The 27,364-nt window shown below is 38.0% G+C and overlaps 5 protein-coding genes and 1 long non-coding RNA gene across 9 annotated transcripts; 5 read left to right on the top strand and 1 right to left on the bottom strand.

Annotated features, from left to right (window-relative positions):
- The first annotated feature begins 441 nt into the window (after positions 1-441).
- LOC143469670 (argininosuccinate synthase-like) lies at positions 442-2,724 on the top strand. The gene is given in 7 exon segments (XM_076967434.1): positions 442-671; positions 831-899; positions 1,071-1,259; positions 1,385-1,587; positions 1,672-1,878; positions 1,961-2,157; positions 2,341-2,724. Coding segments are annotated over 7 exon segments (1,239 nt in total). The 5' UTR covers positions 442-560; the 3' UTR covers positions 2,604-2,724.
- A 354-nt stretch (positions 2,725-3,078) lies between these two features.
- LOC143469671 (uncharacterized) lies at positions 3,079-4,582 on the top strand. Its single transcript, XR_013119183.1, has 2 exons — positions 3,079-3,282; positions 3,556-4,582. It is a non-coding gene; the product is annotated as an uncharacterized LOC143469671 (long non-coding RNA).
- Positions 4,583-6,403: 1,821 nt separating this feature from the next.
- LOC143468167 (argininosuccinate synthase-like) lies at positions 6,404-7,952 on the top strand. Of its 4 annotated transcripts, XR_013118966.1 has the most exons (4): positions 6,406-7,101; positions 7,185-7,292; positions 7,364-7,407; positions 7,561-7,952. XR_013118966.1 is itself a non-coding variant. In XM_076965188.1 (3 exons), the coding sequence occupies exons 1-2, from the start codon at positions 6,953-6,955 to the stop codon at positions 7,273-7,275; spliced, it is 240 nt and encodes a 79-aa protein (XP_076821303.1). In that variant the 5' UTR covers positions 6,404-6,952; the 3' UTR covers positions 7,276-7,292; positions 7,561-7,952. The 4 variants fall into 4 exon arrangements, 2 of the variants coding, with proteins under 2 accessions (XP_076821303.1, XP_076821302.1); XM_076965188.1 differs by lacking the exon at positions 7,364-7,407 and having other exon boundaries at positions 6,404-7,101; XR_013118965.1 differs by having other exon boundaries at positions 6,407-7,101; positions 7,185-7,407.
- A 388-nt stretch (positions 7,953-8,340) lies between these two features.
- On the top strand, positions 8,341-11,084 carry LOC143468165 (argininosuccinate synthase-like). The gene is made up of 7 exons (XM_076965185.1): positions 8,341-8,789; positions 8,944-9,012; positions 9,217-9,405; positions 9,567-9,769; positions 10,093-10,299; positions 10,382-10,578; positions 10,776-11,084. Exons 1-7 carry the CDS (start codon positions 8,679-8,681, stop codon positions 11,036-11,038), a joined length of 1,239 nt encoding a protein of 412 aa, XP_076821300.1. The 5' UTR covers positions 8,341-8,678; the 3' UTR covers positions 11,039-11,084.
- Positions 11,085-11,234: 150 nt separating this feature from the next.
- On the bottom strand, positions 11,235-20,748 carry LOC143468164 (CUB and sushi domain-containing protein 3-like). The gene is made up of 20 exons (XM_076965184.1): positions 20,542-20,748; positions 19,234-19,361; positions 18,959-19,082; positions 18,289-18,413; positions 17,678-17,879; positions 17,340-17,508; positions 16,893-17,040; positions 16,517-16,685; positions 16,247-16,417; positions 15,857-16,027; positions 15,420-15,596; positions 14,829-15,008; positions 14,574-14,750; positions 14,238-14,429; positions 13,888-14,067; positions 13,519-13,698; positions 12,808-12,999; positions 12,428-12,583; positions 12,156-12,329; positions 11,235-11,934 (listed from the first exon to the last, which is right to left on the bottom strand). Exons 1-20 carry the CDS (start codon positions 20,609-20,611, stop codon positions 11,924-11,926), a joined length of 3,096 nt encoding a protein of 1,031 aa, XP_076821299.1. The 5' UTR covers positions 20,612-20,748; the 3' UTR covers positions 11,235-11,923.
- Positions 20,749-24,610: 3,862 nt separating this feature from the next.
- Positions 24,611-27,364, top strand: LOC143468166 (retinol dehydrogenase 14-like). The gene is made up of 7 exons (XM_076965186.1): positions 24,611-24,769; positions 24,897-25,078; positions 25,333-25,465; positions 25,618-25,727; positions 25,940-26,108; positions 26,218-26,443; positions 26,638-27,364. The coding sequence occupies exons 1-7, from the start codon at positions 24,763-24,765 to the stop codon at positions 26,804-26,806; spliced, it is 996 nt and encodes a 331-aa protein (XP_076821301.1). The 5' UTR covers positions 24,611-24,762; the 3' UTR covers positions 26,807-27,364.

Here is a 27,364-nt window from a genome sequence, read left to right as displayed (position 1 = left end):
TTGAAGTTGATGCACATTGTATAGTAATAGTGTACAATTGAAAAATAAGTTTGCTGAAACATTAAATGAAACATCACTGCGTATCTTCACAAATTCTCTCACAATTTCAAAGCAACCAAGGCCAACATACTTGAGCACGTTTGTTGCTGTAAACGTTTTTCTGGCGGTAACAGCTCTTCACACAGATGTCAGTCTATATTTCCGTTTTACATTTCCCGTTTTAACGCGTTTTGCTGGTTTTCCTGTCACAGCATGAGCTACAGTATAACGCGGTTATAGGTTGACTGAGGGCATGGATCTCTCGATCTTTTTACCGACGATTTTATACTTGGCAGGTGGAGGAGATTATCACAGAAAATAATAATTCTATTTACACGTTTTAGGTTCATTCAACGTTCACGCAAGATAGAATACGTTTCCAAACAGTTGCATGAGCATAGTAGTTGCATGAGAAATTGCTCAACTTGGTGTCTTTACAATTTTCTGTTTCTTGCTGAATTCAGCACCAGATCTACGCAAAAGAGATTATATTATTAACTGAAGGTCGACTCAATAGAAAAATGAGCAAACCGTCCAAAGGAACAGCAGTGTTGGCCTATAGCGGTGGCCTCGACACTTCCTGCATCTTGGTTTGGCTTCAAGAACAAGGTTATGAAGTTATAACCTTCATGGTATGTGTAGATGTGATGAGCTAAGTTATAACTTACTCGATGTGATTAGGTCGACACAAATACAGCGCAATTAAGCAGTATTGTTGTAATAGTTTCCATTGCTTATATAGGCTTGGTTGTCAGGTAACATTGGTGTTTTGTTCTATTTGACGTCATCAGGCCAACGTTGGACAAGAAGAAGATTTCGAAGCTGCGAGGGAAAAAGCTTTAAAGCTCGGAGCTAAAAAGGTTTGGCTTGTTGTTCATTTTGAATGTATAATCATTGCCCAACCACATTAGGTAAAGAGTCGATTCAAACTGAAATATTTTTGATTACAACCTAATACAGTCACAAAATGCATTTTACGTTAACCTCAAATAGTATGACACCAATATATTCGCTTTTCCATCTTCGGTTAGATGTACATTGTCGATTGCAAGACATAATTTGTTGAGAATTTCATTTGGCCGGCCGTACAAGCAAACGCAAGGTACGAGGACAGGTACCCGCTAGGTACAGCACTTGCAAGACCTTGCATCGCCCGAAATATGGTGGAAGCGGCACGCAAGGAATCCTGCACCACGATTGCTCACGGAGCCACAGGAAAAGTAAATATTAATCAATTAATTGGTAAAATAACTTTCAGTAAAATCAAACGTTTACAATTGAATAAAATAGAATAAACTTAACACGATGAAACTGAAATTGATTGTGCGTTTTCTTTTGTCTTTAGGGAAATGACCAGGTTCGTTTTGAATTGTCCTGCTTTGCACTAAATCCTGAGATCCGGGTGGTGGCGCCATGGAGAGACCCAGAATTTGTAAAAAACTTCCCAGGCAGAGGCGAGTTACTTGATTACGCTGCAGCTCGTAACATTCCAGTGTCTGCCTCCAAAAAGAATCCATGGAGCATGGACTATAACTTGATGCACATAAGGTACTTAAGCTAAAAGGACGTGAGGCTGTAGGTGCGATGCAGCAGTTTGAACAGATTGGTTAACTTTTATTCCTTCGTCTGTAGTTACGAAGGTGGAATGTTGGAGAACCCGGCCAACAAACCCTTACCTGAGATGTACAGGACGACCTGTGACCCCGAAAAAGCCCCTGATACCCCAGTCTATCTGACGATCAAGTTTAAGCGGGGGGTACCGGTTAAGGTCACCAACGTGGATGATGGTCACGTCGAAGACTCGCCACTGGCCTTGTTCACTTATCTCAATAAAGTAGCGTAAGTTACTTAGACATAAACTTTAATTATTACCTCATAATATGAGAGTGTGACGTAGCTGAAATGTATTTACATTGTGCAGAGGTGCTCACGGTGTGGGGCGAATTGACATCGTCGAAAATCGATTTATCGGGATGAAATCCCGGGGAGTTTACGAAACTCCGGCAGGAACCGTCCTACTGGCGGCGCACGAGGACCTGGAGCTCCTCACAATGGACAGGGAGGTCCGCAAAGTCAAGCAAGCACTTTCCGTACAATTCAGCACCCAAGTCTACAATGGTGAGATGCTTGTGATAGTCAAATAACTTCAATTTATGGCGTCACCAAGTGAAACATTTACCTAGAATGCTAATGCTAGATCGGTTGCTAAACTTACGACAGAATAGGTTTAATATGTGAAATATAATGAAAAAATATAGTACCGAAAGCTATAGGGTATTATTAAGTAACTTACGTTCCTAGGGCTATGGTACAGCCCGGAATGCGAGTATGTTCGTCATTGCATCGATAAAAGTCAAGAGAATGTTCAGGGCAAGGTCAATGTCAAGTTATACAAGGGCAACGTCTACATCACTGGTCGCGAGTCCGACTACTCGCTCTACAACGAAGAGCTGGTCAGCATGGACGTGGCTGGCAATTATGAGCCACACGACGCTGAAGGTTTCATCAAAATCAACGCGGTCAGACTCAAGGAACACAAGCGACTGAAGAAAGCTTTCCAATGACTATGGCATAAAACTTGTGAAATTTTACACGGTGAAATCGCTGCTTCTTGCTTTCTCGGGTCAAATGTAGAAGGGCACCAATATACGTGAAATTCTTGAAGATATTATTCTTCTCAAGTCACATTCGTTTGCACGTTGAGATTTTTCAACAAAATCTTTAAAGCCTTTTCAAACAAACAATATAAATTACAAGTACTTCCTTGAGCTGTATTAGGGACTTACCGACTTTACTCATAACTCTTAATGATTAAATGGTCCCATATGGTCTTTAATCAAACATTTTTGTTCGACCGTCAATCCATGCAATTAATTGCGGGCTGCAGATTTTGCTTTTACCACTTAAAGCTCGTGCGATCGTTTGACAGAAACTAAGTTGAATCCTAAATTACCGGGGGCATCAATAATAATTGATTGCATTTATCGTAAGTAGCGATGCCGCTAGAACACAAGGGGGTAATTATAAGGTGATGGCTGGCCAAGTAGTGCAGTAGTGCAATTCTGCAGATATGAATAAACTGCCAGTCATGGAACGATCTTAGAAAACTGTTTAGCCTAAGATTTTATATCCTTGGTTACGAAGAAGCATCGAAGTAGATTTTGAGTTTTATCTGTGAAAAAAGTCAATTAAAAAGAAAAACCAACAATTAGGTCTACCTTAAAGAAAAACGTCATCTAACGGGTAAGTTTATTTACCATTTAGAAGCTTTACCGAAAAAATCAATAAAAATTTTTAGAAGTAGGCTACACCAAAGATCGTATCGTGTTATTCCTTTTTCTCCATTGACTGTGTGCAGCAGAAAAGTACAGCACTAACCTGGATAGATAAGGAACAAATATAACTGGTAAAGTTTGCAGTAAAATATATCAGTGGTTTGGCTTTTTACAACCACAGGTCCTTTATATTGCAGTAGACAGTAGTTGGTTCATTTTGCAGTTATTTTCTTTTTTTTAGATCATACTGATTGTCATGACGACCAACACTACGTCATCGTACAACGTAACAATACCCAACAATGGTAGTTTTGGCGAATCGAACAACGCGAATCTTGGAAGCCTTTACTACGCAATCAGAGGTTGCGTCATCGCATTCGGCGTCATTTTATTTTTGTTACTTTTTTATATTTCTGGTTCCTTTGTGATGCCACAATGCAAGTTAAAATGGCGTCAAAAGCTGAATGTGGAGAACAACGTTTTCCTTGAGGAAAAAGCTGAGACTTAATTGCTATGGTCGAGTTATTTCCCCTTGAATAAAGATCTACTTGGACATAAGGTTATAATATTATAACACCGTAACTATATACAACGAACACACAAGTAATTAATAATTGAACACCCAAAGTTGCCCAAATCTAGTTCGGTCATTGTGACGGTTATTTTGATCCAAGGTCGCAGCCTTAGCGCCGAAGTAAATGCTGAATCGCCCGTTGCTAAAAATACATCCACCTTTAACAGAACATCTCCGGCTTTGACAGGTGAATGGTTTTCCGGGTAAAAAAGAAATTGGTCTACTAAAACAGTGATAAGCATACATATATACAAATACTCTAAATGCCGTATCCTAACGCCTTCGATTAAATAAAACAACGAGAAAACTCGGAAACATTCTGCGGCGTTCCTTCCATGTGGGCGCGGCGAACTCAAAAAAAGTTGCTGACTACGCGTATTTGGTGTCATGCAGTCGGTCGATTTATAAAAAGAAATCTTGGTTCCCCAACCAGGCAACTTCCTTGATCGCTAACAAGTTTAGGAACATTCCGCTATTAAGACGTGTATTGCAAGTAGGCATTTGGTTTTTCGTAGCAAAATTATTGTAAAGAAATCTTTATTTACCGAATTGTTTTACCTGGTGTGTCTTTTTATCTCGTGTTATTTTTAACCATTTCTGCTTCTTCTACTGCTTTTCAATCACTGATTGTTTCTGAGGATCAATCGCAAGGTTTGTAAATCGGCAAAAATCAATAAACCTGAAAATTACAATCTGTGGTGTCAGTTTTGTAATCTTTGGTATATCAGCTTGACTATAACCAACCAAACCAGCTGCTAGTTCCTCACTGTTGAAAACGTTTGCAAACGACACGATCGTTAAAAGAATTGCAAAACTGAAAATCGTTACCCCGCCTAACACACTGCCAGTCATTGTACTTGATCCAAATACGTTTCTACAATGTTTGTAAAACAAAACATTCATTGTTTTGCTAACATGCCGGTGTGGCCGTAACACCAGTTCACCGCAAAGATATTTTACTTTGGAAATTTCCTGTCGACGGCAAGCTTTGTTGGTGTTGCCGTCGAAGGAATCTTGGCGGACATGCTTCAAGTGGCCCAAGTTCGCACTTTGCTCTTGCAGAATGATTTATAATGGCAATGTATCGCTTCGTGCCGCTCGAAACGCGAATCAAACAAAGAATGTTAAGCTTTTTAGCAGTCAAGGAAAGCGTTTTCTGAATAACTTTTTTTCTTGATTCATACTTGCTTGTCTTTGCTAGACTGTTGTTGTTTCTTGCTTTTGTAGTTGTTTAGTACATTTTATCTACGTGTACGGTGTGCCTGTTGAAAGAAACATCTGTCAACTACAGTGTAAACATTTTAAAAAGTAAAATGAGCAAACCTTTCAAAAGAACAGTGATTTTGGCCTATAGTGGTGGCCTCGACACAGTCTGCGTTTTGGTGTGGCTTTTAGAGCAAGGTTATGAAGTCGTTACGTTCATGATAAGTAGATATGACAAACCACTCTGACCACGTGGTTTGTGGACACGCAGCACAACAAATATTTCATCCAGATAGTTGTAAAGTTCCGTGCGCGATCTACTTCATTTGCTTAAGTTCCCAGGCACGACATTATCTTTTGTTTTTTTATTCATTAAACTGACATTGGACAAGATGACAGCGTCGAGGTTACCATGGAAAAAGCTTCCTTGGAGATAAAAGAATTTTGTTTATTGATTTTCAATTTTTATTTATTACCTGATAGTTTCAGCTTATGATATGACAGAATTGAATCGAAAGCGTATTAGTCCCCTTAATGAGGCCACTGTCTTTCGTCCAATGCAAACTATTATGCGTTTACCGTTCATTTAACTTTGATTAGGGAATCATTATTGACTGCAAGATGAGTCTCGTTTCAAGAGGGGACTTCATTTTGCCGGCCGTGCGAGCAAACGCAAGGTGCAAAGACAGGTACACGCTAGGTATACGTCATTCGCAATACCTTGCAATGCTTAAAACGAATGGCAATAGCATTTACGCTATTCTGTTCACGGCCCCACAGGGAAGATACGTATGGCAATACCGTTTAAGTGCTTGGTTTAACGATGATGTCGTCAAGAAACAAACATATAAAATGAAAAAATTGAGTTGATATTTGCAGCGTTTCTCTTTAAGATACAACCAGATTTGTTCAAGTTGTCCTGCTATGCTAAGAATTTTGGGATCCGGGTTTTGACGCAATGGAAAAGTCCTATACCAGGGGTTTTCCCTAACACCCCAAATAATTTAAGCTCTGGTCACACGAGGTGATTATGCTTGTTTGAGCGAAGTCGTAAATTTTGTTGCTCGCTGAAGTGTTGATTCGAGACTACTTTGCTTGTGTTGTTCGCTAATAGGCTGATTTCTGATTACTCATTCTGTTTGCTGATTATTGTCATTCGAATCTGATCGTACAAAACAAATATTTTTGACTTGCGAGGTTGTCAACAACTCGTAAACTGGAATAATGTGTTTAAACGTTGTCGACCGCACAACTTTACAAACAAAAGAAACCAACATGAATATACTGCAGTTTGTTATATTTCTATGTCTGCTGCACCAAGTACAGACCTTGCAGCATGAAATAAGCGTATGACTGCACTTTTTACACAGCAGCTGTATTATTGGTAATGCGCAGTCGTACAATTACAGAAACTACAAAATGATTTTTCATAACTTCATTTTATGTTCCATATAAAAGACTATATGGATCGATAAGAACAATGAAAAGTGTCGCTACGTTTCAAGAAATTGCGTGTAGCATTTTATGCCGATGTACGGTATTCACCGGTCTGACACCAGCAGTTGAAATTCTTGACACTGCTCGTCTGATGACTCGAAAAACGTTGGAGAAACCGTTCAACAAGCTCTCATCTCAGACGCAGTTGTGGATGACCTGTGATCCCGGGAAAGTCCCTGTCCACCTGGTGGTTGAATTTTAAGGGAGAGACGCCGGTTAAGGTTATCAATGAGGATAGCGGAATCGGGATAACTGAGGGATTTTGAAAACAATTTTCATTTATTATGCTTCATAACGTCATGGCAGTGACCCATGTATTAAACCTTTGTACAGGGAAGCCCGCAGTGTCCGGCGAACATTGGTCATGATCTGTGACCCCGAAAAAGCCCCTGATACCCCAGTCTATCTGACGATCGAGTTTAAGCGGGGGGTACCGGTTAAGGTCACCAACGTGGATGATGGTCACGTCGAAGACTCGCCACTGGCCTTGTTCACTTATCTCAATAAAGTCGCGTAAGTTTACTTAGACATAAACTTCATTTATTACCTTATAATATGAGAGTGTGACGTAACTGAAATATACTTATATTGTGCAGGAGAGCCAATAGCGTCCGGCGAACAGCGGTGAAAAACCCAGCAGGGTCCATCTCACTGGCGGCAGATGAAGGCATGGAGCCCTTTACTTAACCACACCAGTTTTTTGGGTTTGTTGGTGCTAGCTGTGATCGGCAAGTTAACACCATCAGTATTTTCATGGATGTTTCAACATTTTTAGACTTTATCACTTCTTTCTCCGTGCATTAGCGAATGTTTCAGTTAGTAAGTTAGCGATTTTTTGTTTTCATCGCGCAAATAACAAAAAAAGTGATTGATAGAGAATTGTTCTACTAAAACTATCTCACACATGCACCTAAATGCCCAAAATACGGTCGCATTTGTCGTTACCGAGATTCACCAGTTGTTTTTCGACAGAACTGAAACGCTTGTTGAAAAACATCATCGACCTTACAAGCCACCCGTGATCGAAAACTCAGCAATTTGCTAACAATGAACGTTCTGGGGTTGGTTGGTTGATATGTGAGAAGAAATTTCAACTGGCTGCTCAACCATGCAAAGTCCTCAAAATAAACGACGTGCTAGTTTGCGTTTGGTTTTCGTAATAAGATTTATTACAAGATTCCATTGGTTTACTGAGGCATTTCATACTAGATATTTTGTGTCTTTTTTGAAGTTATTGTCTCTAAATTTGAGTCATTGCAACCGTTATTATACTATGTATCAGTCATTTTATGTCTTTATGGAGTATGGACTCATCAACTGGATTTTAAATTAACTAAAACCAAGTAAAGTGGACGAAAAATGTAGCGTCAGTTTTCTGCTATCTGGAATCAGTTTATCAGCAACCAACAAATCAGTTTTTAGTTTCAGTTTGTCGGAAAAGTTAACAATACACATCCTTTGTTTAAAGAATTACAGAATTAGATACAGTAGCAAGAACGAAAGAATTAACAGTCGTTAACCGTCACTTGACAAACTGAATAAATTAATAGTAGGCGACAATAATTATATAGACGTTTTTACGAATGAGTATCCAGTGTTCATCTACAACCTATCACAGACGTGTTTGCTACCAGTCACGCCACTGTGGTTGTAACACCAGTTTACGTATATCCTGTCAAGGATACGTTGTGTTGATTTTGCCGCTGGCAGAAATTACGCTATAGTGTGCTTCAAGCAAATACAGATCTCGTCATGCTCTTGCTGGCTGGCTGGTGATTGTGTAGCGTGAGCTTTGTGTATCACTTCACTGCCCTCAAGTGAAGCGCAGTGAGTGTGCGGAAAGAGAACACAACAGCAGAGATCGTAACGGGTCGTGGTTACGGTTCAGGTCTATATCCAGCTAAAGCCAGATACGGTAGATACAGTTTCAACATCTTGACGTCACCTGCCTGTCGTGGTTTGTTAGTTTCTCATTCCTTGCATTGTTAGTTCTAGCTAGTTCTTGTGAGATCTGCTGAAAGGGAACGTATTTTAATTTAAGTCTAAACGGACAGAAAATTGATTTCATAAAAATCCGACTCAATAGAAAAATGAGCAAACCTTCCAAAGGAACGGTAGTGTTGGCCTATAGCGGTGGCCTCGACACTTCCTGCATCCTAGTTTGGCTTTTAGAACAAGGTTATGAAGTTATAGCCTTCCTGGTATGTAGATCACTGAGCTACTCTGACTAATGTTCATTGACATAAAACAAACAAATAATACTATATGCAACTAAATAATTGTATTTTGAGTATGGATTATTGATATCTGTTTTATTATCAAGAACGATTTTATCTTTTAATTTTACGTCATCAGGCCGACGTTGGACAAGAAGAAGATTTCGAAGCTGCGAGGGAAAAAGCTTTAAAGCTCGGAGCTAAAAAGGTTTGGCTTTTAATTGATTTTGAATGTATGATTATTGCCCAAGCAGCACAACACCTACATAATTAAATGAAAAACTTGCCTTAAATTAAAAACTATAATTTAGTCCGTATTTTTAATACGTTACACACTAAGTTATACATCAGCATCAGTTAGATATAACGAAAAATTTAATACAATTTTATTCGCTTTTCTCGTCCTGGTTAGATGTACATTGTCGATTGCAAGACAGAATTTGTTGAGAATTTCATTTGGCCAGCCGTACAAGCAAACGCAAGGTACGAGGACAGGTACCCGCTAGGTACAGCACTTGCAAGACCTTGCATCGCCCGAAATATGGTGGAAGCGGCACGCAAGGAATCCTGCACCACGATTTCTCACGGAGCCACAGGAAAAGTAAATATTTTAAACAAATTTGTACTTTCGTTTAATTCTAATGACGTCACAAATCAAGGTGTTGTCCACTCGAGTATGAATTAACATTCCCTCATAACGCTGTAAGATGTGGAATTTTAACGTAACAAAGTTGAAATGATTCTCACTTCTATTGTTTTTAGGGAAATGACCAGATTCGTTTTGAATTGTCCTGCTTTGCACTAAATCCTGAGGTCCGGGTGGTGGCGCCATGGAGAGACTCTGAATTTGTAAAAAACTTCCCAGGCAGAGGCGAGTTACTTGATTACGCTGCAGCTCGTAACATTCCAGTGTCTGCCTCCAAAGACCAACCTTGGAGTATGGATGATAACTTGATGCACATAAGGTATAAAGTCCAACAGAAGGTCCAACATAACCATTTACACAACAGCGCAGACCGTAATTTTTTGTCGTGTAAGAATTTTACTGATACACTTTAAGAGGGCATTTGTCCGTCATCGCAAGTGGCAGTTGGTCGTGTAGCCTTGTAGGCTACTAGTTGATCTTTTAACACCACAGCTCTCTCAACCATTGAAATCTCTCTCTCTCTCTCTCTCTCTCTCAACCCTCTCTCAACTCAGCAAATTGAACGTGTGCTTCGGTCTTTTGCTTGAATTTCTAATCTCCAGAAAACTAAAACCAACAAAATCATTTTTGCTTTCACTTCAGCTACGAGGCAGGAATGCTTGAAAACCCCGCCACCAAGCCCTTGCAAGATATGTACCGGATGACCTGTGACCCTGAAAAAGCCCCTGATACCCCAGTCTATCTGACGATCGAGTTTAAGCGGGGGGTACCGGTAAAGGTCACCAATGTGGATGATGGTCACGTCGAAGACTCGCCACTGGCCTTGTTCACTTATCTCAATAAAGTAGCGTAAGTTACTTAGACATAAACTTTAATTATTACCTCATAATATGAGAGTGTGACGTAGCTGAAATATATTTACATTGTGCAGAGGTGCTCACGGTGTGGGGCGAATTGACATCGTCGAAAATCGATTTATCGGGATGAAATCCCGGGGAGTTTACGAAACTCCGGCAGGAACCGTCCTACTGGCGGCGCATGAGGACCTGGAGCTCCTCACAATGGACAGGGAGGTCCGCAAAGTCAAGCAAGCACTTTCCGTACAATTCTGCACCCAAGTCTACAATGGTGAGATGCATTGAGAAAAGCTTTGCGAGCAACTAACAAAACAATTTTACAATTTTCTGTGTAAATTTATTTCCGATCAGTCGACCTGGATAGTTATGATGACTGATTGAAAGTTTATTGCTCCAAATGACATTTTAGGGTAAGCAACCGTTGACAAAGCAGATATAAGTGTTTTTTGTTAATTATATTGATCCCAGGCATGTGGTACAGTCCGGAATGCGAGTACGTTCGTCATTGCATCGATAAAAGTCAAGAGAATGTCCAGGGCAAGGTCAATGTCAAGTTATACAAGGGCAACGTCTACATCACTGGTCGCGAGTCCGACTACTCGCTCTACAACGAAGAGCTGGTCAGCATGGACGTGGCTGGCAATTATGAGCCACACGACGCTGAAGGTTTCATCAAAATCAACGCGGTCAGACTCAAGGAACACAAGCGACTGAAGAAAGCTTTCCAATGACGTTTGCTACAACTTCAGAAATGAAATACATAAGTACAACATAAGACCTTACTGTTTTTGATTCTGGTTTTTTTTGGACTGGCTAATTGCAAAAGCATCGTGTAGACTATTTAACTTTCAGAAATCCCAAAATAGCAATTAAAAAATCTGACTTTTGCACGACCGACGCATTAAAATCTGAACGTTGTTCACTACATTAGACGTTAAGGTGTTGGTGTATTATCATCATTTGTAATCATATTTTGTGTTCATGCCAAAATGGCGATATAGAGTGACACTTCAAAAAGCTTTGCTATCTTTTTACGCAAATGAACCTGTTAAAAGCATTTCAGCTAGAACTAGAAAGAGCGTTGACTTTCAGAAAATACAACAATCTAGTCACTTCGATTTACTTACAAGTTGCTGATATTAACAACGGTGAATAAACATAAAGTAGTTATCAGAAATAAACCATTAAATAAACAATTTTTCAAATCACAAAAACAATCCAAGCAAACTGAAGATCTTAAACCGAGTGATTTTGTTTTGTGGGCCGTTTTATTCACCATTAAAAGGCGAGTTATTTTGTTGAAATCTTTCTGAGAAAAAGTTAAGAAACTGGTTATTTCATTATAACAATCAGTTAAGGTTACGCAGAGCGTAGATAGGTGATTGGGCTCATTCAGGTCGATTGCAAAGTATGTACTAATACAATGAATAAACAAGTTAGAAAGTTTCCATCTGAACACGAAAACAATGTTGTTTTAAGATAGATAACAAGATAGCAAGAAATATTTACATCATACGCAACAGGTTTGATTAATGAGTTAAATGCTGAACAATAAAAACTGAACTTTACGGAAAGAAAACTTCGTCGTTGGTTCATCAGCCGTTCATCAGCATGATTTAAAGACGAGCTGCAAAATAATTGTTACATTGGTATAGCAACCTGTATAGGAACCGCACAATTAAAGGCAAACTATTTACTGTTGTAACGAATACCAGCAATATCTAATAAGACAGTATTAAACACTACACGTTAAGTAAACACTACCTATGTTGCAATTAGAGCATGAGAAAATATACAGCGAATGTACATATAGCGAATTTGGAATTTAACAATGAATCACGACCATACCCCTGCACTCAGGCGTTGATCCAGACCAGGTCTTGTCCGACCTGCAAACCCGATAGGGTATTCCCCTTAACACGAACCCGTCGTTACAGAAGTACCAGACAGCATTTCCATAAGATCGTTGGTTTATGCGTATCACGCCATTCGGGAAAGGATCGATTTCGTCACAAATTGCATCTGTAGGAAAAGGTTAGATTTTGGTTTCCATGTACTTTATAGCTATCCAATGATACAGAAGCTGCAATTTTCAAACAACAAGTGAAAAAGTTTTGTACCAAGATTAAAACAAGACATTCCGCAAACGTCATCACATTGACACGACTTTAAGAACCCTTTGCAGTCCGAATCTTTTGTGCAAGGCTTCTTACACCTCCGTCCTTCCTTTATCCTGCTTGGTTCGCGGACACAAGGATGTCCGTCTCGTCGATTAGCTAAACGTGAAAAACAGAACAAAATAGTAAACATATCAACAATTGGCTCGCCTATTAACATTTGGCTTACCTTGGCATTTATAACTTTGTGGATTTAAGAAAAAAGTTAGCAAAATAAAAAGGGCCTACGGTTAGCATGTTTACATGTTAGTCAGTTAGCATGTTTTAACAAATATTAGCATGCGCTTAATCATAACTAAACATGTAAAAGACCGGTTATGAACCTTGGCAGACCGGAGGCGGATGGGACCACGTCCTATCTTCTAAACAGGTGGAAACCAGTCTCGTGGTGGACCTGCCCGATATGTGATATCCAAAATGACATATGAAGGTTATGGTTTTGTCAGCGGCTAATTTGGGCTTTGTCGCCGAAACTCTTCCGAAAAGTGGAGCCGCAGGAACAGAGCAAAGGAGTTCTTCAGAGTTTCCATTGTAAAATAAAATAAATACAGCAACTTTTAATCGCTACGCCTGGCCAAAAAGCGCATGTTTCGAAGAAAATTTGATGCAATTATGTGAAAAGCTGATACAAAGTGTATTTATGTATGGTCAAAGGTCAAAGGTCATACAAGTTATACCAACGTAATTAGATAAAAGTGTTGGCAAGTTGCAATCGCATAATATTTAATTAATTAATGCGATTATTCTTGTTTGAATTAACTTTGATTTATATATTCATGTATACATATATAGCTAGAGCTATGCAAAAAAAGATAAATCCAGGAACGGCTTAATCGGTCCGTTGGCCACATATGCCTCCTATGTGCACATCTTATACATATGCACATGTCTATATGTAAACAGACAAACACGATATGAATTTAAAATGAATGCTGCAAAAGCATTTATTTTCCATAGAAATTAAACTGTTTCGCTACCGATATACGGGCCATGATGAACTTTGTTTTTAAAAACTTTTGTCGAAATCTCATTACCTGAACATCGTGGTGGGTCACGTGACCAACTTCCACTTATCGAGCAAAATGCGGCTGAATTTCCAATCAACTCGTAACCACGGTTACAAGCAAATCTCACTGTGTCGAATGCATTCCAGGTTCGTCGTGGATTTGCGATTGATCCGGAAACTGGGGTCGCTGGGTAGGGGCAAGTTATTTCTGTTTGTTCGAGATATTAATACAAGTTATTCAGGTTACATTAATTAATTAATTAATTAATTAATGAAATAGAGTTGGAATAAACAAGAGTAATAATGATTTTGTAATATATAAAAGTAATATTTTGTTGAAGCCTACACCATTACTTGTTATCGATTTTTTTTCTCCACGATCATGCATTTCACTCACTTGTGCAAGTTGGTGAATCACTCGACCATATTCCACCTTCAAGACAGGTAATCTCGCGAGGTCCGTTCAGACGATAACCAAGTTGACACGAATACGTCACACTTTCGCCAACTTTCCATTCGCTTTGAACTTTGTCTGCTCGAGAGAAATTCGGAGAAGGTCGGTTTGGGCAAGGTTTGCCTAAAATAAGAATAAGGTGATGTCTTATTATTCATAATATTTGAAAAAAGGCAGGCAACGAAAACAAGTGTTGGATTTTATCGTAGATGACGTTAAGGTTGTTGTTTTTTTAATTTGCTGTAAATTCCGTTGGAGACCAACTTTGTAAGAAACAAAAAATAAAGCAATACTTGTGCATTCTGGTACATTTCTTGACCAGGAACCATCTTGTAAACATGTCATGGTCAAACTATCATCTTCTGCACCATTTATGGTGTATCCGTCGTTGCAAGTAAAAGTTACTCGAGATCCACGAGACACCCTTCGACCTTTAGTTGAAATGGAGGCAAAAGGAGGTGGTAAAGGCACTTGACACAAGATCTCTACAAAATTTTAAATAATTTTGAAATGCAATTATATGCCTTAAACACAAGTGTGACGTTAACTTATACTAAACCATACTGTAAGTCATATCTTTGAAGTCAAATTTTACACCCAGGTTGTTTATGACGGTAGGCATCGGTTACCTTTACAAACTGGTGGCTTAGCAGACCATTTTCTGCTTTGCAAACAAACCAAAATTGCATTGCCAACCATTCTGTAACCATCATTGCACTGATATCTTACAGAGTTACTGGGAGACCAGGTTACTCGGTTGGGTGTGTGAGTTGCAAATTCAACTTGCAGATGTGGACACAAATTCTCTGTGAGATGAAAAGTACCACTTGTAAGTATTACTTGCTATCCATACCCGGCCAATTACTCTGCAGTGAAACCTTCACCTTCGCAGATTGGTGGGTCACTGGACCATGTGTTGTTGTCAAGGCAATCTAATCTGGAGCTTCCTATCAATCTGTAACCGTCATTGCATTGGTAGCTTATTGAATCGCCAGACCGCCACTTGGTGTTCGTTTTAGGACTGTAAGTCGCGAACTGTACGTCGTGTTGCAAGCAGAAGTTTGCTGAGAAAAAAGATAAAACAAAATCAAATTTCATAAAAGTTGATGCTGTGTAGCGTTATTTTATAAAAAAAAGACAAAAATTTAATTCAAATGCTGTCAATATTTAAAGTTCGGAAAATACTTGTCAGATGAAAAAAACTTTTTTAAGCAGAATTCTTGAAAATTTAAAATCCAAGTTTTTATTCAAAATCTATTGTACCTACTCGATATGCTTCTGCTGATCATTTTTACACACATCTCACGGTTTTAAAGCGTATTCACATTTTGTGAACACAATAAAATTATATAAGTTGATTGCAATTTTATGAAACGTCATAAAACTTTCACAACCTCATAAAATAGAGTAAATTAAAGCGGTCTCATAATTTTCTCTATAACTTTGCATTTTTACAACTTAGGAATAAACCTTACCTTGACAGGTCGGTGCGTCACTTGACCATTCTGTGGTATCCTGACAATTTAAAGTTGAATTACCAATCAATATGTAGTCATCGTTGCATTCATAAGTTATCGAGTCACCGGGTCGCCAAATTCTTTTTGCCGGAGTGTGAGTTGCGAAGGAAACCTCGTGGTGCAGACAGACTTTTTCTGGAATGAATATAGGTAACATCGACATCACATACCTATTCATACTATTGTTGCCCTTCTTCATTTTAAAGAAAAATTTATCAAGCTTCTGTTATATATTAGGAAATAGATAGACTTAGAGCTGCTTATGTAAAAAAATGTTGATGTCCGAATACATTTTTCAACCCATCTGCATCTAAACTGATAACTGTACAAGTGCTATTGGTCTAAAGCACTTTAACTGGCATGTTTCACCAAAATAACCAAAAGTTAATTTGTACCGCGACACTGAGGCTCCAAGCCGCTCCATTTCCTATCGGATCTGCAAATCCTTATCCTGCTACCGGTGAGTTCAAATCCGGGATCACAGCTATAAGTGAGCGACCTTCCGTAGGCCAGAGTCCCTTCAATTTCACCGTTCCTAAACAAACCAGGAGGAGCACATTCAGCCACTGCAAAGAACATGAAACTGCATCATAAACTATAATTGCTCTCGGATGAATTATAGTTCTGTTCTTGTTATTCATATCATCAATTCCTCGCATGGTGACTATGTGCTGGTTTAAACAAAAAGATGAAAACGAGAAATTACCACGATGTTTACAATTAATTGTTTACAATTAATTTAAAAGGGTGGAACATAATAAAATTTGGATAATATCGTGTCTCACCAGGATTGAAGCAAGACAACCCGCAAACGTCATCACATCTGCATCTTTTTTGGCGTCCTCTGCAATCTGAGTCTTTTGTGCAAGGCTTTCTGCATATTCTTCCTTCTTCGATCAGGCTGAGATTTCGAGGACAGACCAGTTCGTTTACTTTTGCTCGACTAGCCGCTGAGACTAGATGGAAATTTATGGTCATAAGTAAAGAATATATATATACCGCATAGTTTCATGTTTATGTCGGCAACATAGTTTGCAACTTTGATGACGACTTACCATTAGCAGCTATTGGCTTAATCCATTTCATCAAGGAAGCGACGTTCGCATAATAACCGGGATAAAATTTGCGTGTGCCGTTAATTTCAAATGATTCTCCACAGCCCAAACCCCAACTGACAATTCCAATTTGAACCCAACAACTTTCGGCGGTCTGAGTATCATTTATCTGTTATATAAATTGCCATTACATATACTTCATATTGGCCTCTTTTAACATCACAATGAACTATACACCACAGTGGTAAGGCTGCAGAGTAAGATAAACTATACGTTCACAACAGATAGAAACCGTGAATAAAACTGGTGCCAAACAATTCACTCATACTCGTTTTAAGATTTCTATTATTAAATTTGCTTTATTTCAATTACTAACTTGTGTCACAAGAGGTCCTCCGCTGTCGCCCGAGCAGGCGTCAATGACATCAGAATCGTTTCCACCGATGGCGCACAACATCCGCTTCGTAAAATGTATATTCTCCACCAAATCGTCGTCTGCCATTTGTTTTCTGGCTGCAGCGCATCTTGATATTTGTCAATCAAAGTAAAATGGTGTTTTTTTGTAAAAATATGAAATTTTTGAAATTTACAACTGGTCTTTTAATCAAAGACTTAGATAGTTTAGTCTATTTTCTGCCAAATTTAAAGAAAACCTGTGTTTGGTTAACAACAAATTAATTTTCTGACAATAACTAACAATAAATCTGGAACGCTAACGCAAACTCGCAAACTTTTATAGGCTTCAGCAATTTCAGACTATACAAGAAGAAGGTATCTTTGTGAGAATAAAAAGAGACAAAATGCAAATACTTCATAATCGCACCGAATATTGTTGAATAACTTAACTTCTCCCTCGTTCAAACGTAGCGAAGGACCGGACCTTCTTCGCGGGGAATCCGTGGGCTCCGTTGCCCCAAAGCCGGTTACTTTGGCAATGACATCGTGTTGGTCAACTTCTCCAACAAGTTGTTCATTCTGTGTGACCCAGCGTTCTGTAAATGAACACAACATAAACCGTTTCTGAAGATACTAAAACAAACATGCAACAAAAAGAAAACATGCAATACTGCGTATCATGATACAAGCAAGCTTTAACAAACATAATCAAGAAAATCCAAGTGTAAAGTAGAGCTTCCAAATCTAAGGAAAGAAAAGAAACACCTTCCAAAATACATTGCTGTTCAAAACTTAAGTCTTCCCACGTGGCACTAAGCTCATTTTGTTGAAATTGTCTCCGAAAGCAACTTCCTTCCAGGCAAGGCAAGCAAACTGGTTTGATGTACGAGGTATATTCTACGGCATGACTGCCCTCCTCTACGACCCACCTCCCGCCGAACTCGCGGAATTTTCTGCCTACTTTAATCTGACAATAAAACATCCACACTACTGTAAACTAAACCATCCTACTATTTTTAACGGCAAATAACGTGGTTAAAATATTGAAACGAGTATATTTCTAGCGTTTGTATAGGGACTTGTTTGTTTGTAAAGATAGATAAAAGGGAATATAGTTTCTTATATTAAGGGAGTGAATGTATTATATATTATTATTAAGGGTATTACATGTTAATATTATATATTAAGGGAGTCATGTGCATTATATTTGGTGTACACTCTGCAGATAATAACAGACAGGGTAAGATTACATGATAAGATAAAGCAAGCCTGTAGTGGGCTTCATTATGGGATAGTCAATGCAATTTTAACAAACATGTAATAATACAGTAATCTTAATCCATGAATTACCGTAAATATCACAAAAATATACCAACCAAAGCTACGTCGTAGTCAAACGTTTCTATGGTGAAGCTTGGATGTTGGACAACGATGTCAGCGTCAAAGACCTGAACACTAGATGGAAGCCCAGGCCTCCTTGTTGTTGGTATTTCGATAATTCCTAAATAGTTTTCCAGAGAGTTAATTAAAATTTATCAAGCATCTGTTAAATAAGTTATAAAAAGACAAAAAATAAAAAGTTGAAATAAATGTAGATACGTTTTAGTTTTAAAACCGTTTTCCATCACTAGAAAATGTGGCATGTTAAAGTAGTAAAAATAGAATTTTTATTCTATAATGACTGCACATTATTTGCAAAAATGCGTGTTAGATGCTGTATTATACAAATATCAGAAAGTCGTTTGATCGATGCCGGACTTTAAGACATGTATCATTAAGTCTTGTTTTTAACAAATTTTACCTTTAAATTATAAACTAAAAATATCAGTGTCCCACATAAAAGTCGTATTATGCAATGTAATAAGTGCACAAAACAGTTAACTAACTGGAAACTATCACACATTACTTCTCGGTCATATGCTCTGAGCACATAACAATGCTGATTTGCACATTGCAGTTTTCTGTTTTATAAAGTTAACATGACAATTTCAAGAACCATGTGTGAAAAATGGTATTGCCTAAACACCAAGTCTCTATCTTCTTTACCCAGGGTGATGATGACGTTTTTTTCCCAATTCTTGTCCTTTATAAAGTTTTGGAAGACGTGGGCTGCAGTCAAGATCCAGTTTGTATTTATCAAGCTTCCTCCGGCGAATGTGCGCCGATACGTCTAGGAAGTAAACATGTAAACGTTGGAACCATTTTCAAAGCAGCATGTGTGTAGCTTTCCGTGTCATATACCAATGTATATCTCCTGTGTTAGTTTCATTGCTAAATAACCAAGGTAAAGTCATTTTGCTGCTACAGAAAAGTGTACTGACCGCCAAAACAGTTGGGTCAAAGTATGACAAGGTCGCCTGCCAAGGCCAGGACTTGGATTTTGCAGCTTTCCCCCCAATAATTCGTCCACCTTGCGGGAGTTCGCTTTGTTGACCACAAATGGCGTCATCTGAAGATAGAATTTAAACTAGTGGTTAAGAGTTTCAACTTCAAAATGCTGAAAGTCGAAACGAGACGTTGCAAGTTGCACAGTAGTAACAAAACGTAAACAGAAAATTTAAAACGTAAAAGCTTTGTAAACATAAACTGCCATTCTTTAAAAAGAAATCAAATCATCTTTCACGTAAATTCCGCTAATAGAAAACAAAAAATTCAAAAGTAATAACTTATAAGAAAACGTATTCGTAGAAAAACATTTTGAAACTACAATTGATCCTATGACTTGTTGGTGAAAACGTTTACCGATAAAGTTTCCTTAACACTAAGAATTAAAAGTGTTATTATGGGAATTGGGAGAAAGAAATGGGAGAAAAAGTTACAGCAACACAATATGTTTGAAATCAAAAATTTTGAACATGATTAATAGAATTTAAATTAATACTTAAATTATATAAACCGTTATGGCTATTTAAACCAGCAAAACAGATAACGAAACGACTTCAAGTCTAAGAAAGTTTCGTAAAAATCACAGCATTTCATTACTGTACATTATCTGTTACAATACATAACTTACATTACTTACATTACACACAGTACATTACTGTATACAGACGTTTGAAACGACACACATACTTTGCTAGTGCAATGTCATTCATAACTGTCAATACAAAAGACACTTTCAACCGACCCTCCTATATATATAGTTAACTGTGCGTTTGAGCTATGATTTCAATGTTTTGTCCCTAATAGAATAGAAATATTGAGTTTTGAGACTTCAAAGACAGAAGACTTCAAGCAGAGGAAATACCTTCAAGTGAAGCTGTTAAGATTATGCTGTGATTCATCATAATATAGCCTTGAGGTCTGTTAAGCCAATGAATTTGCGCTTAGCATAATAATCGGAGGTTAACCATTAACAAAGCGACCAAGAACACGTAGAAGAATTACAAGAAGATGTCTGATAAACGGCATCACATTTATCGAAGGCAATTCGGTCCACACCTTGACTGCAACTCAACGATCACTTATCCCAGAAAAGCAATTAGCCTAACACGTTATTCCTACATCGGGTCTGAGCAAAAAAACTTAGCTCAAAATAACGCCATGCAACATGCGTAATAGTCCCTACAATTGTAATCCTTAATCTTTTGAAACCTACAAGTGGCACAACAATTACATTTAAGCCTTACCATTTCCTGAAGTCAGTGTCAACAACGCAGCAAGCAAACCAAGCGTAAATACTTTCTTCTTTGTCAGCATGATGGCAACAGGCCTAATAATCCATAAACTTTGAATTTTGTATGAGAGAATAATAGCTTTTAATTGATCTGCAAAGTCACATCTAACAACGCTTTAGTGAACGTTTTGCCTGCGGGTTTAAAATAAGCTACAGTAGTTGTCTCAACAGACAATGGATATCAAACGTGATGTATGAACATCGCGACGAGGTTTTATTTCCTAAGATTTTTTAGCTTTATTAAAACAAAAAGGTTATTTTCTACTTTTTTTAAACCATAAAGAAAGGTTTAATACAGTGTTGTTTGTTGTTTGGTTGTTCCAGATCTATCTTTGCCTGACATGTTTTTTTTATCACTTTCTGGGATATTTACCGATTCAAAAAAATTCTTACGTGACCAAGATCTTGTTCTATTTAATTCTAGCTTATGATCGCCCCCCTTGATGTATTTTTGTAATCTCCAGGTTTAATTAAACTGATCTTCAAAACATAATGTCCTTGTAAACATTACTTAAATTAATTCTAACGAAGGCCAAACACAAGCAAGACATGATAGGTTGATGGTTTTTCATTAAAACGTGAAATTTCTTCAATTAATGTAAATTAACATGACTTGATAATTGGATTTTTGCAAACAGTTTAACCCTATTATGCTTAAACAGGTTGAGTTTATCTGGTTTAGGTAGGTTAACCTGGTAAGATTACTTTGGATAGTTTAGTGGATTTGCGAGCTCAGCTAGAGAATGAAGATGAGTTGTTTTTGGTTAGCATACAGATTTATAAAGTAAATTAAGAAATGAAGAATTAGTTCACTTTTTCTGGGATTGTCTTCGAAAAAAGCCTATTCGTTTCTCTGACTTGGTAAAGTTACACATGTCTAACTTCCGTGTAACGATATTATTTTTTTCTGTTATTATTATTTATTATTATTATTATTACGACTATTATTATTATTATTACGACCCAACGTATTCCATCAGCGTTGCCTACGAAGGCTTCTTGGTGTCAGCTACCGAGAGCTCATCACAGACGATGACATTTTACGCGGAAGTGTCTTACTGACCCTGAATAGCTTAATAACTGAACGCAGAATGCGCTTTGTGGAACATGTGCTCAGAATGCCAGATTACCGGCATCCGAAAATTGCATTAGACTGGAAACCATCGGGTGGAAAACGAAGAACGAAGACCCAAGAAGACCTGGCAGCCACTTTCCGTAACGATCTACAGGAGCTTAACACCACCTGCCGAAAAGTGAAAGACGTCGCATTGGACTGAACTGCATGGAAATCTTTAACTGCTCTACGTGTCCAAAAAGAGTACACAAGGATCTAATGTTGACGATTATCATTATTATGGCCTTTTTATGCACCCAACTATACAACCCAACATTTCTCACGCACATCGCAAACTGGTCATAAAAATTCGTTGATAAATTTGGTACTAATTTCCTGACAATGATCGGAGAAAATATACTAAAGCTTGAGAAACCTGGTACTGAAACTTAGCCAGATTGTTCAACTACGTCATTTATACCAATAATGCTATATGTGACATATGACTTTGACGTAGAACTACTGAGAAAAGAAATCTGAAAATCATATATTGCACATAACTACTCCATTTCAACCAACATCAAATTCAATATGTAATTGAATGCCACACAACAAGCGCCAAAAAAGGCTATACAGGAAGCATGAATTGGAGAAAATTCCAAGGCAACAATGCACAGCGCGTGACGTAGTGGTAAATGCGGAATCGACAATGATGTAATATCACTATTGTAAGCGTGGGAGATTATACAACGATTGCTGCAATCACCAAAGCGAGAAATACTATTCATGTCTTTTTTAATTTTAGTGCTGCATACACAGTACGTGAAAGCTTGTGTTACACTCTTTTTCCCTATATTTATTGCGTTTCTCCCTTGCGGCCGATTACGCTCTTTCGTGCTTAATTAAGCACATGTGTCTTTTTTCGACTTGTGTTCGACAGGTAGTCGCACGGTCAGTTTTTATATTGGAGCTCCTGAAGTGAGCTGTGTCAACGAAACTAAACTAAACTGTTTTTAAATAAAAGACATGCGTGTAAATCTGTAAATCTAAGAGTGAAGACAACAAAACGTAACACTTGTTGTATCACTTTGTAATACGCGGGTGACTGGTTTGGGGCATGTGTTTATAAGATGTCTATGTTTGGGCGTGACTTGATTTTTTTGCAGGGAGTGTGATTCGGCAATGACTAAGGGAAAAGTTTTGCATTTACATGCGTTGAGTTTTTGTAAACAACCTGGAAGATTCCTGGACAAATCGGCCAGTCCTCGAAAAGTGCGAGTTGCAACTTAAAAAAATCTGGGATATTTAAAAGTGTGGTTTAGATTTATTTTTATGTTATGCAGATACGGTATTAGCATAACCATAATTCTTTTAAGGCTATGTTCTGTCTATCCATCTGTCAGTCTGTTCATCTTTTAAACTATATATGTCGGCGACTGAATGGTATGGCAGTTTTCGACCACAAATCGTGCGTACAAAGACGAAAATTTTGTCGTGATGTCGTACACTAAAGCGTCAATTCTTTTTTTATTTATTATAAATCGGCATGAAGATAACAAAGCTCGACGTGCATATGGTAGATTCCACCCTGACTGCATTATGGCATAGGTGCACTCAATACTGTTTTTTTATGAGCTACAATGGCGCGCTTTCGGTGCTTGTTTTTGTACTTGATGATTTGGACAAAACATCTGCGTGCACTAGCGTGCGTGCACGTGCGTACTTTAATTGATTTAGAATTTTCTTGTCAAACTGCAACTGCGTACATTCAGACATTACTGTCTAATTGCATCCGAGAAGTTTTGCCGCACTTGTCATTTTTGCTTGTTTGGCACAAGATCTTGCTCAAAATAGCATAGTCTGCACTCCGGCTTTCTGCTATGGTTTATGCTGTCATGTGGATCTGAAAGCTAATTTTACTACATTTAACGTGAGCTTACATCATTAAAAAATAGCAGTAGGCCTAGTTTAAGTGCATCCATGGCACCATACAGCTATTTGGGTCGAAAGGCTGAAAGGTGTCTGCAGAAAAATAGTATTAAAAATGGCTTAATAAAAGTACCGGTCCTGCGTTATAGGCTATAGCCAAAATGGTTGATAACTATTTCAGTCACTGCTGCACAAAATATTAGTAGATATTAAGTTTGTGTGGTTTTTGAGCAAATAGAAAGCCAATCTGCCAATTCTTTTGGCTGCAGTCATTTTGTAACCGACAGATACTTTATTACTTTTGAAACATTTTTATATATACTCAACTGCAGTTCTACAATAAGGCAAATTATAGTTTTACATTGAGACAGTAAGAATTTTGGGAAGTGAGAAATTCAATTCTACTGTGGGGTATTATGCCTACGCGACCTATATTATATTGTTTATATGTCTATATTAAACCTGTGATGTCTATGTTATGCACATGCACTGTGTGACGAATTCTATATTAGCCTGGCAGTTCTGACAATCATTTTATGTGAAGTGACCTGAACACAAGAGCTTAACAAATGCTATATGGAGTCGAAAGTGGGATTCGAACCCACGCCTCCATTCGGAGACCAGATGGGCCTAATTTTTGTAAATTTTAGCAATTGTTGTTTGAATTTACTCATCGGAAAAGAACGACGTTAAACCAACTCTCAGCGAGTTGAAATTGTGTTCATAGTTTAATCTTTAAAAGTCAGTTTACAAATAAACATATAGACATTTTTTAATTACCATTTAAACAAATTAACATTTTAACAAATTATTTACATCATACAATATATCAATACATTTAATACATCATTATATATTGTTTTGGAAAGTTGACTGGATGAAAGATATTAATGGCACAGGTTAACATAAGGATCTAACTTCACATTAAATCTACACTTTGCATATCAAGTCGGCGAGGAAAGCAGCTAACCCAACAGAAATATAAACTGTGAAACTTACACAGTGCAATGTAATTGAATGTTTGTTAATATAAGCCATTTATTGTTATGTATTTGTATAGACCTGTACAGTAAAATCAACACGATTTTATTTTTATGGTGTATATAGTTTGTAAACATTAGAAATATCCCAGTTTTACTGTGTGGTGACATTTTGGACAAAACCAGACAACGTACGCAATATAATTCACCAATGGCTGGTGAGTAACTATCCACAGTGTGCCAATACTTATAAATGGCGTGCACCTAATAAAGCTTGTTGTAAGTCAGTGAATGCTGTCAGCATTTGGCATAATTATTTTCACTTTTCCAAACATATTTATTCAGCCCAAAAATCAGCAGTTAAAGGAACTGTGCAGTGTGATGTAAAGTTAGACGGAAAGACAGTGATAGTCACCGGAGCAAACAATGGCGTCGGATTTGAAACCGCCAAAGATTTGGCTGGTCGAGGAGCTCGTGTTATTATGGCTTGTAGAAATATGGAGAAGGCTGAAGAGGCCAAGCAAAAGGTAATTTGATTTTTAACTTTTAGATTTTGATTCGAGAAACTTGGGAATTTTTTCAGGTATTAGAGTTAGACTATTAAGTGTGTAAAATGTGCACTCGTGCCTTCCGTATTGAGCAGGAATCGTACATGAAATATGTATTCTATTTGCACTGCAAATTTGACAAACAGGCCCGACTGTTGAACAGTGGCAGTTTACAGCAGTATACTACTTTACCGGTATTGTTGTATTGCATTTAATTTTCAAGTAAAACACAGATTTTGGAAGAAGTCAAGGGAGCGGATCTTGTGTTAAAGAAGTTGGATCTTGCCTCGCTGGAGTCTGTTCGCGAATTTGCTCAAGACATCAATGAAAATGAATCACGGCTAGATATTTTGATTAACAATGCCGGTGTGATGCAATGCAGTAAAATTTTTAAATCCAGTACAAACCAGTTAATATGTGTGTAAATTAACATCAAATAATAAAGTTTTATTGGAAATACCTGTAGATTGAAGTTGTTTATTCAGTCTCAACTCTATTTTACACTCCTTGAACAACAGGAATTATGGCTTGCCCACAATGGAAAACAAAAGAAGGTTTTGAGATGCAACTTGGTACTAATCACATCGGTCACTTTTTGCTTACCAAGCTTCTACTTGATCTTATAAAGGTGAATAACATGTTCATGTTATTCATTACATGTTCAATTAAAAACCTAAATACAATTTGGATATTGAGAACATCAAAGCACGGTTAAATTGTGTTTTCTACCATCTTGGTTCTGGTATTTGTCTGTTGTAAGCTTGTAGGCTGCAATGCTCATTTTCATGCAAAATAACTTGCAAAAAAAAAGTGTTATTTTCTCGAAATCTCCAACCATAGAAAAGTGCCCCAAGTCGCATTGTTATCGTCTCATCACTCGCATACAAGTGGGGTTCAATGTCATGGGATAACATGATGCACGAGAAAGATTACGACCCATCTCGGGTCTACTGTGCAAGCAAGTTGGCCAACGTGCTACATTGTCGTGAACTTACACGAAGATTAGAAGGTATAGATTTATCGCAACCTAAGATTGAAATGTTTTGATTTGTTCTGAATCTGAAGTGTTAAACGAAATGTTTGACTGACAATGACTCCAGCGATTGTGACTCTTTCAGGCACAGGTGTGACATGCAACTCACTCCATCCTGGCGCTGTCAACACCGGACTCCAAAGTCATGTGAATGAATCCAGCCACTTGCCATTTTTTCAGAGAATGATTTCGAAGGTCATGATGCCCATCGGACAAAGATTTTTCTTCATCACACCAAAGCAGGGCGCGCAGACATCAATCTACTGCGCTATCGCTCCCGAGTTGGATGGTGTGAGTGGCAAGTACTTCAAGTAAGTAGTTTATCATACATGCTTGTGCCATACCAAGCTTCCACGAAGAGATGAAAATGTTGTCATATTACCACACTTAAGTAAGCTCTGCACGTGCGCTAAATGAAGTTTAAGATCAGTTGAACACGCACACGTAGACAGACCACATCTTCTTCTCTGAGCTAACTTCATGTAACGTGTAATCATGCTCTTAGCAAATGCGCCGAAGAGCGTTTACAAGCTCATGCACTCCGCGATGAAGATGCAAAGAAACTCTGGGAAATGAGCGAGGAATGGATCAAGGAGAAACCAGCTGAGCAATTCGAGAAGGAAACCCCCAAGGAGGAAACCCCCAAGGAGGAGACCACACAGCAGGAATCTTAAAGAAGTGGAGTCAAGATCGGTTTGTGGCTTGTTAACATTTTCAAATAGTTGGACTCTGTCAAGTTGCCCGGCAATCCAAGTTTTTATATTGGTACAGAATATTATCCGACCTGCACTATACAAAGCGTACTTATGCTGTGATTAATCTTGAAAAAAATAACGAAAACCATGCGATAAATGACAAGAAAGATGCTTTTCGTATCTTCTTGATGCAGTTTGCTTGCCTGTATGTTTTTTCTGCTATTTGCTTTGTGCAAGAAACGTTTGTAAATGTAATCTGTGTCACGTTCGTTGTATGTCAGCGAGTCAGCGTACAATGCTTTGATCTATTTGCTGCCGAACTAAATATTTTTCATCACTTTTTATCGTCTAAATATAACTTGAGCACTTGTTTGCGGTAATTCTTTACATCACGTTCAGATTATAAGTTTGCCTTCCGGCTGTTTGTCCAGTCAAGTCACGATGTATCTGCAAAACCACGCACAAACAACCTTCGGCGTTTTTTGCTGAATTACCTGTGGAAACAGTTTAAAATATAAATAAAATAACGAAACAGCT

This window comes from Clavelina lepadiformis, chromosome 8, assembly GCF_947623445.1.
Source record: "Clavelina lepadiformis chromosome 8, kaClaLepa1.1, whole genome shotgun sequence".
Lineage (NCBI taxonomy): Eukaryota > Metazoa > Chordata > Ascidiacea > Aplousobranchia > Clavelinidae > Clavelina > Clavelina lepadiformis.
Note: the sequence above shows the minus strand (reverse complement) of the source record. Positions and strands in the feature narration are given on the sequence as shown.